At 36.3% G+C, this 13,055-nt stretch overlaps 1 protein-coding gene across 1 annotated transcript in view; it reads right to left on the bottom strand.

Moving 5' to 3' along the window:
* Nucleotides 1–9,605: 9,605 nt before the first annotated feature.
* Nucleotides 9,606–13,055, bottom strand: part of LOC133525065 (carbonic anhydrase-related protein 10-like) — a 67,335-nt gene continuing 63,885 nt past the window's right edge. The window contains exon 11 of the mRNA XM_061861291.1: nucleotides 9,606–12,304. Coding sequence (XP_061717275.1) covers nucleotides 12,231–12,304 — 74 coding nt within the window. The 3' untranslated portion in view covers nucleotides 9,606–12,230. The remainder of the gene's footprint in view (nucleotides 12,305–13,055) is intronic.

Here is a 13,055-nt window from a genome sequence, read left to right as displayed (position 1 = left end):
CAGCGCTTGCTTGCTTGCTTGTTTGCCGAAACCTGCGCTCATCCCGATACTTCACGCGTATTGATGCTGATTTGCTTTTGCGCTAGCTTATTCTATAAGGTCGCAATTGGCATAACGGGTTTTACCGGGTTTCAAGTAAAAAAAAAACGAAAAATCACAACTACATAATTGAAGTGTCTGTTTAGACTAATCCACATGGAAAATTTAGAGCTTTGAATCGGTCCCATTTGCCTGTACAATGAAAATGTTTGTTTAAAGGGAGGCATTTTAGATACGATTTCCCCTGCTATAAAAGTTAACCAATCGTATAACGGCAACTACAGAAATGAAATCGATGCCATGAATAACCAGTTCACCAAACAATACTTTCATGAGTGTTATAATTGCTAAGATAAATCAAGATACTAGACGCCAAAATTTACAATGCGTCGTCTGAATTAAGTAAATATGCTTCAGGTCAATGTCACACGTTGCTCATGTCTATGTCCTCTGCCTAAGTGCGCTCACAGTGTAAATCACAGTAAACATTCGCTCGCGCGTGATTTAACACCTAGTTAGCGGCCTGGTTCTCTACACTTTGTGCTGCTTATTACTTTACTGTGATTACTTTGAACTTGCTAAATTAAATTATCAAAAAGTAAATGCTGTAAATGAAGATGCTAAGGTGGTCTGGCGGTGTAACGCTCAAAGATAGAGTCAGGAACGAGCACATAAGGGGAACTTTTAAAGTAGCGTGTATCACTGACAAACTCCAGGAAAATCGCCTACGATGGTACGGTCATGTCATGAGGCGAAATAAAGAGCATATGACAAGGGTCGTCATGGAAATCGAAGAACCAAGAAGAGGTCCAGGTCGCCGTCAGACGACCTGGATGGGAACCATTTCCAAGGACATGAAAACGAAGGATTTAAAACCCGAAATTGCACAAAAACGCCCAGAATGGCGTCTTAGGACTAGGAGGGCCGACCCCAAGAGACATGGGAAATAGGCTCGGGAGAAGAAGAAGAAGAAATGCTGTAAATTGTCATGGAATTTATAACATACGTATATGGGTATTAGTAAGTCATCTTAGCAAACTCATTCGTTTACCCTGGACTATTTACTATTTTATGCGTGCGAGTTCTAGGTGAACAGCGAGTCCATTTTTCCTGCATTCACATACTCGCGTTCGCCATTTGCATTGTCATTCACCTCGTAAGTCGCGCATATGAAATTATAAAAACGGTATTACCTGAAGTTATGCCCTAATAAGTCAAAGTCTGACATATTTAAAATTAAGGCGCGATTTGCAAACCTGCTAAGAACTACTCCAGACTAGACTAGGTCTGTTTTCTCTTAACTAACGTTTGAGATCCGCATCATAATCACTGCGGCACTAAGCATACATAAGTTCCTGTGGTCATTAAAATTGTACACGGTATACAAACGGATTATGCCTCGTACGGTCTGAGTTCAGATCCAGATAATTCTTTACTATTTGGAATTGGAATGTTACATACATATGTGCAGTACGATATCATCATGTTATCAATGATAATCCATCATATAAATCGAAGTTTCTGACGCCCGGACCTGGGCCGTTAAATATGATCATAATATATATGCATTTACAGATTAATATAATTAATTATGAAGTTCAACTAAGGAACCAAAAAAATATTTTATACAATATTTTTGATTTGTTTGTATTTATGGTAGTCACACTACTACATAGGTATGTAAATTATAAACTGAAATAGATACAAAGAAAAAGTGACCAAGTCCACCGGTGGCCGAGGTGGGAATTGAACCCGGGTCTTCAGCTTACGCGATTAACGTCCTTGATCACTGTGTCCTTGGTGGACTTGGTCACTTTTTGTTTAGTGTGTGGTATCTGTTACAGTTTATTATTATGACGTTTTCATTGTTAACTTTAAATGTTGTATTTATATCTTGTCCTTTACTAAAAGCAAAGAAGATTTGAAATAGAGGTGGATTGTGAAAGAAAACTTTGTAGCCACAGTAAATTTACTGCCATCTTTCGACACATGATTAAAACTTTTAGAACGCCATTTGATTTCGATCCTTATTCTTTCACTGATATGTGTTAAATTTGTTAAATATCAAAAAGTGACGCCATCTAATAGATCAAAGGCCAAATGTATCGTTTCGAGCGATGGCGCCACAACCTTTGGGTTGTGCCCGGTAAGATACAACCACTTTTTGATATTTAACAAATTTATCACATATCAGCGAACAAATAAGGATCAAAATCAAATGGCGTTCTAAAAGTTTTAATTATGTGTCTAAAGATGGCAGTAAATTTACTCTGGCTACAATTTTTTTTTTGACAATCCACCTCTTTTTCAAATTCACTTTGCTAAGTGTTCTAAAACAAAATCCTAAAGCAATGTAATTCTTTGGCGGACTGTACCTCATTAAATAACGCAAAGTGGAACACATCTTCGCTACGTGCTAATTTATGAACTTTCTTCTTCGAGGGCAATTTAGGGTTACATTATAATTAAAATACCATTTAACACATGCTCCGCTCCGCGTGTTTTACGACCATAGGCGGCACGGAACTTTGTTATTTATTAGTTGTAAGCAATTTAGTTTAACTAGTTTAAAGTGTAGTTTAGTTAAATTTTAAGTAACTAAAACAACATGTGACTAAAATATTGGTCCTTCTCTATTGCACGCGCATGGTGTATTGCCTTTTCGCCGAAGTTCTAGTGACCGAATTTCGTGAACTAACAGCCAGAACTGACTTTTTTGCATCGTACGATGTTAGACTTGCCTTTTCGTCGAAGTTTTAGTGACCGAATTTCGTGAACTAACAGCCAGAACTGACTTTTTTGCATCGTACGATGTTAGACTACAAAAATAAACTTTTTATGTTTCGTATTAGACTTACAAAGTCATTCTGCTACCTAAAACAATGCGTTTTTAAAAGTGTATATTTAAGTTGTTGTCTAAATATACAGTTGCTAACGGTTAGGTTGGGAAATAATACGAATTATTATGTTGAGTTGCTATTTGATGATTCGGCGAAATGAAATTATGCGAAAAATTGGTTGGTAAATGACATTCTGCAAAATAATTTTCGGCCATGATTTAGTGAATCCACGCGCATAATTATGCTGTACCACCCATGATGCCGGTTGTCAATGTCACTGTGCGAGTTTGACAGCAATATAAATATGCGCGTGCAATAGAGATAGCAACAGGCGGGGCAATGTACGAAAATCTACCTGGAATGCGTCTGTTCTTTATATATCGTTCATCGATATCGATATTATTTTTGTCAATTTTACCCTCTGAGTTACGAACCTTTTCGTAATTGAACGGAAACTGAGATATATTTTTCGGGACAAGTTTTGATTTGGATTCATTCCAACCTAGATGGGAAGTTCTTCAAACCAGTCACATTTTATCAAAATCTAACAAAAAACCCGTTTGTGTTAAGTCTTATTTTGTATGGGATTTTGAGCTTCCAAAACGTCCCGCTTGGCGCGCTGTTTCTAAATCCCGTACAAAATTAGACTTAACGCAAACGCGTACGCCACGTGACGCTATCGAATAAATTTACACTAGGGGTACTGGATTATATCCAATGTTTACAATAAGGACACTGAATATGAACGGTTCTGCTCAAGATGTTGTTTTACAAATTATTTCATTGTATTAAAATTAACAGTCTTGAACAAATAAATATTAGATTGTAATCTCTGGCTCTTATAAAGTAGACATTATCTAGTATTTAGGTGCACCAAAAGTACACAGTACACAGAAAATACTACGTGTATATTTTGTTCAGTTCTACAGTATTGTTAGAATTTGACGACTGGTCTAGCCTAGTGTTCCCAGGTCCCGGGTCCGAATCCCGGTAAGGGCATTTATTTGTGTGATGAACACAGATATTTGTTCTTGAGTCATGGGTGTATTCTATGTAGATAAGTATGAATTTATCTATATAAGTACGTATTTATATCATCGCCTAGCATACGACGTCCAAAAGAGAGGTATGGGCACTGTGAATGTCATCTTCTGTGAATGTCACTTTGTGTGGTAGGGCACAGCACAGCGGATGTCATTCCAGATCTAGAACAGAGCCCTACTGGTGAAGTACCTCCACCTTACAGAAAACAGCAGCTAAATAACACTAGACCCCATAGTGTTGTTTTCCTGCCGGTGAGTTTGCCAGAGCTCAACGAGGGTGTGGAGTGTTAGGGTCGGCAACGCTCATGTGACTCCTCTGGAGTTGCAGGCGTTCATAGGCTACGGAGTTGAGAGTTGCATAAAGTCCGCCTGATGGTAAAAAGTATCCGTAGCCTATATACGCCTGGAACTCCAGAGGAGTTACATGCGCGTTGCCGACCCAAACACTGCGCACCATCGTGACATTAAAACTCAACCTATTGGGAGAAATTGTCCTCCACAGTACTAAAAAAATACTAAGTTTTCTAACTTATATAGAAAGTGATGCTCAAGCAACTTGCGAGTCAATAGCTGGTATGAGTATATGTTTGAGAGCAGGAAAAATTAATGAGCACGTGTTTTGTTATATCGGCAGACACTCATTTTTTCCTAAAAAAATTGACTTTCGAAGTTTTATAATATCTTATCACTAAAGATTTTTTTTGAAAAACTTGAGTTTAAGCAGATATAACATAAGTAACACGAGCTCATTATTTTTTTCTGCTCTCAAACAAAATTATACTCAAACAAGCCATTAACTTGCAAGTTGCTTGATCGTCACTTTCTAAAGGACAATGTCTCTCAATAGGTTGAGTTTGGGCAGCTAAAAAAAAAACGTGTCCTTTATTTTAGACTACTCTATAACATATATACATATAAATTAAACCGGACAGATGGGTACCCTTCCTTGTAAGAAATAAAATTGAATTAGTTTAATTTTATTTATAAATGTCACCTATCATTAGTATACGAACTGGGACAAAATTTGACATATGTAAAAAGACTTTAAAAAAAATATTTTAGCATTTTTTATGATTAAACAAAATCAGATTAAAATGCTGCAATACTATTTTACAAACATATTACATGTTCGCTCATATCGTATTTATAATAAAACTGCCATAAAACCCGGCAATAATTCGATTAAAAATACTTTTAGCAAAATATTTGGCACTAACTTTGTTTTGCCCGGATGCCCCTGATGGGTGTTTTAGCACAATGTAGCGTCAGCAAACGTCATAGGTTTATTTACTCAATTTTCTTTGTATAACAATTTTGAACAACGAAAACTACCTATACGAGTATAGTATCAGACATGGATTTATGTTAATATTCATGCCAAGTTTCATGTAATTTCAATATGTCGTTATAAAATGTAAGCATATCTTTGATTTCATGGGAGCGGCTTTATGGCGGCGTGTTCGTGCAATTCAAAATTTTATTTTATATATTTATTTAAAATTTGATTCAGGCAACAAGGCCCATAAAATAACTTACGTTTTGATTTTTATTACACATTGAAGTTAATTCTAAGACGCAATGTATTGCGAATTTTGTTATGTTTAAAGCGTGACAAGCAACGTCAAACACACTGTCAGCGCACATTGAAAATAATATTAAATTTATATGATAAAGTGAAAATCTAAAGATTTCATAATTTTTAATAGTTGTTAATGAAAAGTTATATCGTTTTAGGAGTACAATATATGGTTTAATTATTTGCTCGTGTTACAGGAAACACCCGGTATAAGCTCGTCAATTTTATTTCGTGAAATTACCGCAGTTCTGCTGACGGTCGGGCCCGGTCGCAACTAAGTTACCCTTCATTGACAGCATAATGCAGCACTCATTGTTCGAACAACCTTGTTAGCGAGTAATGTACGGTGAATAAAGTTAGCGTTACGATCTTACGATATTCTGCGGGTAAATAAAAAATAATATTTTTGGCACAATGTTACACAGATCGGAAGCGCTGGTGGCCTAGCGGTAAGAGCGTGCGACTTGCAATACTGAGGTCGCGGGTTCAAACCCCGGCTCATAGCAATGAGTTTTTCGGATCGGAACTTATGTACGAAATATCATTTGATATTCACCGGTCGCTTTTCGGTGAAGGAAAACATTGTGAGGAAAGCGGACTAATCCCAATAAGGCCTAGTTTACCCTCTGGCTTGAAAAGTCAGATGGGAGTCGCTTTCGTAAAAACTATTGCCTACGCCAATTCTCGGTATTAGTTGCCAAGCGCAGCCCAGGCTCCCATGAGCCGTGGCAAAATGTCGGGACAACGCGAGGAAGAAGAAGAATCTTACACAGATCGACCTAGCCCCAAACAAAGCTTGTACTATGGATGCTTTTTTATATACTACGTATACGGACGTGTTATAAAAAGAGGCTCTAAAGTCTTTATATTGTGACAGTGCCCATATTATGATGTATAGCATCAGGCACTTCCAAACGCTAATGCACTTCCCGTGCACGCCGCCATGTTTAAAAACATGTTAAAGTGTTACACAACTTCAGCAGGAAGACAACCGACAGCGGAACCGGAAGTTCAGCCGCAGACAACATGGCCGCCGGCCACTTCCGCCGGCTGAGTTTCCGGTTTTAGCTTTCCAGTGGATGTAATAAGTTTTAAAAATGTCGCAGCCGAGGAGTATGTAAATGTGCAATGATGTGTTTCTGATAGGGAATTATGCATACAGTATTTTTTGTTTAAGGTGGTATTTTTAAGGGTCCCAGCGAGCTCGGTTTTCCATACAAACGTAGTTACGCTCTCATTTTGAAACGACTAGCTAGATTGATCTGAAACTTTGTACTTACAATAGGATAAGGTATATCTAGTCCTGTAATTCGTTTATATAGCTTCAGATACCATAGTTTAAAAATTACAGCGAATTTAAATTATTCATACTAAACTTGTTTTTGCTCTATTTATGAGAACGAAATTCCGTTTGTATGGGAAGGTGAAATTCGGCTGACCTTGATGAGGACTCTTAAAACGACCGCTAAATTTAATTGTATGGGAAGTTTCATTCGTCACTACTTAGTGACGTTGATCAGTCTGTCAAAGTGTAGTTGATGCAAGTGGCCCTAAGGGATAATTTGCACCAAACCATCTATCACCATTAAAACATTCGCTAAATTTAAATGTTAACACATTCACTGCTAGCGACCTGCTAGGTGGGTTCTCCGCTCGTACACGCTTTTCGCTACATACGGTTTTTCTTGTGTTATCTGCTACGCTCGTAGCTCCGATATCATCAGGTGAACTGGTAAGCTACGAGCATTTATTTGAGGTAAGGCCATTTATTTGTGTTATGAACATGAGTCACGGGTAATTTCTATGTATTTATATATAATATATATTTGTCTGAGTACCCACAACACAAGCCTTCTTGAGCTTATTGTGAGGCTTAGTCAATCTGTGCTCATCACACAAATTACATGCCCCTACCAGGATTCGAATCCAGAACCATCGGCTTCATATGTACGGTCACTACTCTAAACCAGTAGGGCTAAGATGGTCGGTTTTTTATCATTTGTCACCATACTTGTCACGTTCTAACAAGTATGTAAGTGCGAAAGTGACGGGCATAGTGACAAATGATAAAAATGTGACTATGATTCCGCCACAGACCAGTCATCATAAAATAAAATTCGTATAGTTTCTATAATTGTTTAATATTTTTATCTGATTTAAGACAACACAAGCCTAGATCTACAATAGTATACACAAAGGATACAGTTTTTACAGTATTTATACAATACATGAGCTTTTTAAGAACATCTATATAAAATCTTAACATTTAAAAATAACATAGATACTTAATAGCATTAGTTTGTAAGAGTATATTTATAAACAAATAATTTAAACTATTTGTTAAAATGCAAACGTATTAAATGCTTTGGTTTGTTGGAACATATTTACGATGAAATGGTGTATAAATAACAATATGGAACAAAATAGATATATTATGCTTAACAATATGCCATTAAAGAAAAAAGCGCTGGTGGCCTAACATTAACCTTTTGACCGCCAAAGACGTCATATGACGCGCGCGGCTACAGCCCAATATCAACCTTCATGAGTACCGACAAGGTCCACGATTACGCGCCGCGTGCGATCGGCGTGGCGTTCAAAAGGTTAAGAGCGTGCGACTTGCAATCCGGAAGTCGCGGGTTAAAATCAAGGCTCGTACCAATGAGTTTAGAGAACTTATGTACGAAATATGATTTGATGTTTACCAGTCGCTTTTCGGTGAAGGAAAACATTGTGAGGAAACCCGACTAATCCAAACAAGGCCTAGTTTACCCTCTGGGTTGGACGGTCAGATGGCAGTCGCTTTCGTAAAAACTAGTGCCTACGCCAAATTTTGGGATTAGTTGTCAAGCGGAGCCCAGGCTCCCATGAGCCGTGGCAAAATGCCGGGATAACGCGAGGAAAAAGAAGAAGAATATGCCATTAAAAGCAAACAGTCACATAAACACAAACATGAAATTTCTATGATATATGTATAAAACAGCATTTCAAAATCTTTAGTACTTAATTGTTTAAAATTTTTGTAGGTGTAAATAATAAAAAAGATCATTTTTACACTTCACTTTCTATCCATTTAAACAATTAAAGATGTCGGGTATTATTTATTACTTATTTAAAACCACGTTTTAAATAGGCAACAGATGTTAAGGCTGAGTTCTGTCCACCACCACCTTGGTGAAAAAAACTATGATTTTAGTTTGACAATCTTCTGCATAATATACACGGTCGCTTTCAGTACAGTTCAAATACAGTCCAGTGATAAAATAATAGTATTTTTGTACAATTGAGAGAGCTTTTCAGTCGGGTACCGTGTTTAGGAAACGAAGCTTGCTCAGTTGCCTAAGTAAGGTACAAAATTAAAAAAACTTGATGATATCACTATTGTATAAAATATCTTTTCTACGAGTCATCTAAAATAATACTTTTTTTACTTTAAAACCTAAATAATGAATTGGTAATTATCTCAGTAGACAAAAATGTGGTACAAAAGATATAAACGCGTAACAGGATGATTTTAAATTCATTATATCCCGATATGATCCGTTTATATAGTTCATACCAATGATATTTGATATTATTAAGTTTATATATCATTGGCTTTCATTTGATCCGACATACACGCGGCACCATGTAGGTATGTCTATTTGAGGTTTGGTGTTATAAATTTGCATGCCTGTATGTTGCATTGATCAAGTTTTTAATATTATAATGTACGGTGTTAATCGTGGTGCTTCCAAATTAGCTGTTATATAACATTGTATGATCGGGACAGCATAATAAAATACTATCAAATCATTTTATGACAGTCAATATGAGATCAGATGATTAGCAACAAAAAGGCGCAATGAAATATTGTATGAAACTATTGATTTAAAATTAATATCAATTTATTATTAACAACATTATTTCATACAGTTTGCTCATCAACAATTTACAACATGTGAACTATATTCCGTTACTCATCATATATGTTACAAATAAAGCAACATTTTTTCTATATGTAAAGTCAGCAGTTAGCATGAGTAAGGTTATATTTCTACACTTAATTTATAAATTTCGCATACCTATATTCGTAAAAATAGTGTTTCTATCATTATACCATTAACAGTAGTTACCTAATCATAAGCTTTTTTATGTCTATTTTTTTTTCTATTTTACCATACCTATTGCTTAATGCCTATACTTAGTAAATGAGATAGTTTAGCAAAATATAACACTGATTTATATATCCCCTCGTGCGGCAAGATGCCTGGAAATGGACGCTCTTCGATAACCACGTATGCGGCGGCCGCCATTTTTAACTTCGAAAACTTGCCGTCTCGTGGATGTGCGCCGCACGCGAATATATAAAACATTGCTTTGCCACCCGAGGCAATATGGAGAATAATAGTCTGAATAACACATCGTACTGAAACTATGATTTTTATTTAAATGGCGAGGGTTCTGGATAAAATAAACTAAGGAAATTATAATAAGTCATTAAATTTGATGACAGATACCACTATTAGAAGCACAGTTTACGTTTATATTCTAATATTTTCGCATGAATGTATAATTTGCTCCCTTAAGACACATCTACGCATATCTCTACAAAATTGAGATATATTACTTACACGACTAAAGTATTTTTAGCAGTATATTACAATTCGATTGTCTGGTGTCAAAATTTTTAAATTTACATTTACGCCTACTGGCGTTATATCTTTTGAAGCATTATCATAATTACAGTTTTGCCAAAGCTTACCCATATATGTGGTATAATATTCCTGTATACTTATGTTTTGGATAAATACAATTAAATTGTGGACGAAATCCGATACTTCCATGTATAATTAGCCTATATAACACCTATACATATATACAGTTAGGTAATACATACATACTTATACTTATAAGATTATGGCATACTTCTACAACTACATTTACGCAAGTAACATTCAGAACAGTAGGCTCACTTTACACTTGATTTTACGTGGGAAATAAAATGTCTAAAATGCATTAATTCTCGCATGAAATTGTGACGGATTTAAGGCAGCTTGCACCGTGAATATTTGACGATTTCATTTCATTTACATAAAAGAGCGACTAGCTGTCATTTTTTAGATTGTCAAATGATGGAATATGCAATTGAAACGAACTATGAATAGTAAGAGTAGTATTAATTACTTACACAAAACAAACAGTTTGTCAACCGTGTTTTAAGGATCAAATTATTAATGACGTTCCAATTACAACTTATTAACTTTAAGGGCATCATAAATTGTAGTCCCTTGTTTCGCTTTTTGATTGTTATATTATTGAATCTTGTCAGTACTGTAACTACTATTATTATCATCAGTGTACCCATATTAGTTTAGTACCTATTTTATCTCACATTTTAAACCTCAATCCGAGGACAGTGCCACTTGAATATTATTCGTTCATAAATCTTAGTGGGAGTTGTCTCAGGTTACACTTGTAATGTAAAAACCAATATCCTTTTTTATATCATCTGCCTATGTCTGTTTTTTCCCCAATAAAGATAATAAAATAAAATATAAAACGTGTAAAGTGAGTCTATTGCTCCAAAGTTTTATCTGTGATCCAGCGTACTAACCATAGTTAAAAGCATTGTTACACTTTCATATTGCTTAGTTTGTTATCCAGGAAGATATTGTCTACACAATTGACATATTACAATAATAGCACATAACAATAATATAACAACTTAGGAATAACCGGTTTTAAAAACCTACTAGTATTCACTGCTAGGAGACTATTAACCCCTTACCGCACGTAATTTTTTTTTTTGAAATTTGACCTTTAATAACTTTTAAAGTTACGAAGCCATATAATACTATATTGACAACTGTCAATAGAATTGAATATCATATCCGCCATATATGGCTTCGTATGCGATAAAAGGTTAACTTCAGCTGTTACCAGTGACGGTTTAAGCAGAATTCACCTACTGGCATTGTGTTTCAGATGGCATATAGTTTACCTCAGACCTAATAAATTATATTTGAATATTTTTTTATATGTAGGTATTGAAAAAAGTTACAAATGGAATCTAAATTCTATAAAATATTCCTATTTACAGCTTTAAAAAAAGCAATGACGTACCTACATACTCGTACATTCGCCATCAGATATATCGGAGCGGACCAGATGCTTACAAATATCTGAACACGCTTCTATTGTCAAGGCCTTAGAGTGCGTGTTTAGATATTTTTGAGCACCTCGGCCGCTCCGATGTATCTGATGGCGACTGTGTAATTGTGACATATGTAATTATGACTTTTTATAGAGGGTTATTACCGACCAGCAGTGGCAGCATGGTTCCATTTTTATCGCTTGTCACTATGCCCGTCACATTCGCACTTACATACTTGTTAGAAAGTGACAGGCATGCTGACAAATGAAAAAGAGCCGACCATCTTAGCCCTACTGCAGTGACAGTGTGGTTCCATTTTTATCACTTGTCAATATGCCCGTCATTTTCGCGCTTACATACTTGTTAGAACGTGACAGGCATGGTGACAAATGATAAAGAGCCGACCATCTTAGCCCTACTGCGGTGGCATCATGGTTTCATTTTTATCACTTGTCACTATGCCCGTCACTTTCGCGCTTACACACTTGTTAGAACGTAACAGGCATGGTGACAAATGATAAAGAGCCGACCATCTTAGCCCTACTGGTGCCTTTTGGTTCAATTAAAGATAAACTCTATTAGAATGAGGTAAGGATCTAATTGGGCTGCAGCATGGCTAAGTCTTCCGCGCTCCTGTACCGAAGGTTATGTTCACGAGGCCATTGTGTTGCTGGAAAATTAACACATTTTAATAACATGGACGTTGAACGTCAGAGACGTCGATTCTGATTCTGATTCGATTCGTTTGAATCTTAACGATTTGTTGCGAGTCGAATGAACCCGCCGCCAAACAATTGAATCGCTCCCATACAATTTAAGTTAAAATGTCATTACAAGCTTTTATTTAACTTGCCCTGTTAGTATGTAAGTTTGTTTGTTAGTTAATGTAGGTCAAATCTGGGAAGCTAAATTTAACCCACTTCCCGGTTTTCAATTAAGGTGAAATATTGCATACATATGTTTGTCGGGTGACAATGTAATATTATGGTACCATCGAGCTGATGATGGAGACAGGAGGTAGCCATAGGAACTCTGTGATGAAACAACGCAACCTAATCATGTTTGGGTTTTTTTGAATTGTCTCGATGAGTATTAGTTGCCTGTGAAAAGAAAAGTACAGTCAGCGACTGTTCGTAAAAATTGTTATACAAAGAAAATAGATGCTTCGAGCGTAACTTCGATTGTATGGCGGCGGTAGCTTAAAACATCTTCAAATTAGAAATCGCTTACGTGAGTAATGACTTCGCACTAGCTTCGATGCTTCTATTTCAATTGTTTTTATATGCTGAATAATATTCAAAGTACAGTCATCAACAGAAGTAACAAGTAAAAGTGGCGCCGCTGTCGTCCAAAACAGTCTCATTCAATTTTATCGTGCCACGTGAACCACCGCTCGCGGCACCCAGCTCCGACCGGCACGA

The sequence above is a fragment of the Cydia pomonella genome, chromosome 14, assembly GCF_033807575.1.
Source record: "Cydia pomonella isolate Wapato2018A chromosome 14, ilCydPomo1, whole genome shotgun sequence".
NCBI classification, from domain to species: domain Eukaryota; kingdom Metazoa; phylum Arthropoda; class Insecta; order Lepidoptera; family Tortricidae; genus Cydia; species Cydia pomonella.
Note: the sequence above shows the minus strand (reverse complement) of the source record. Positions and strands in the feature narration are given on the sequence as shown.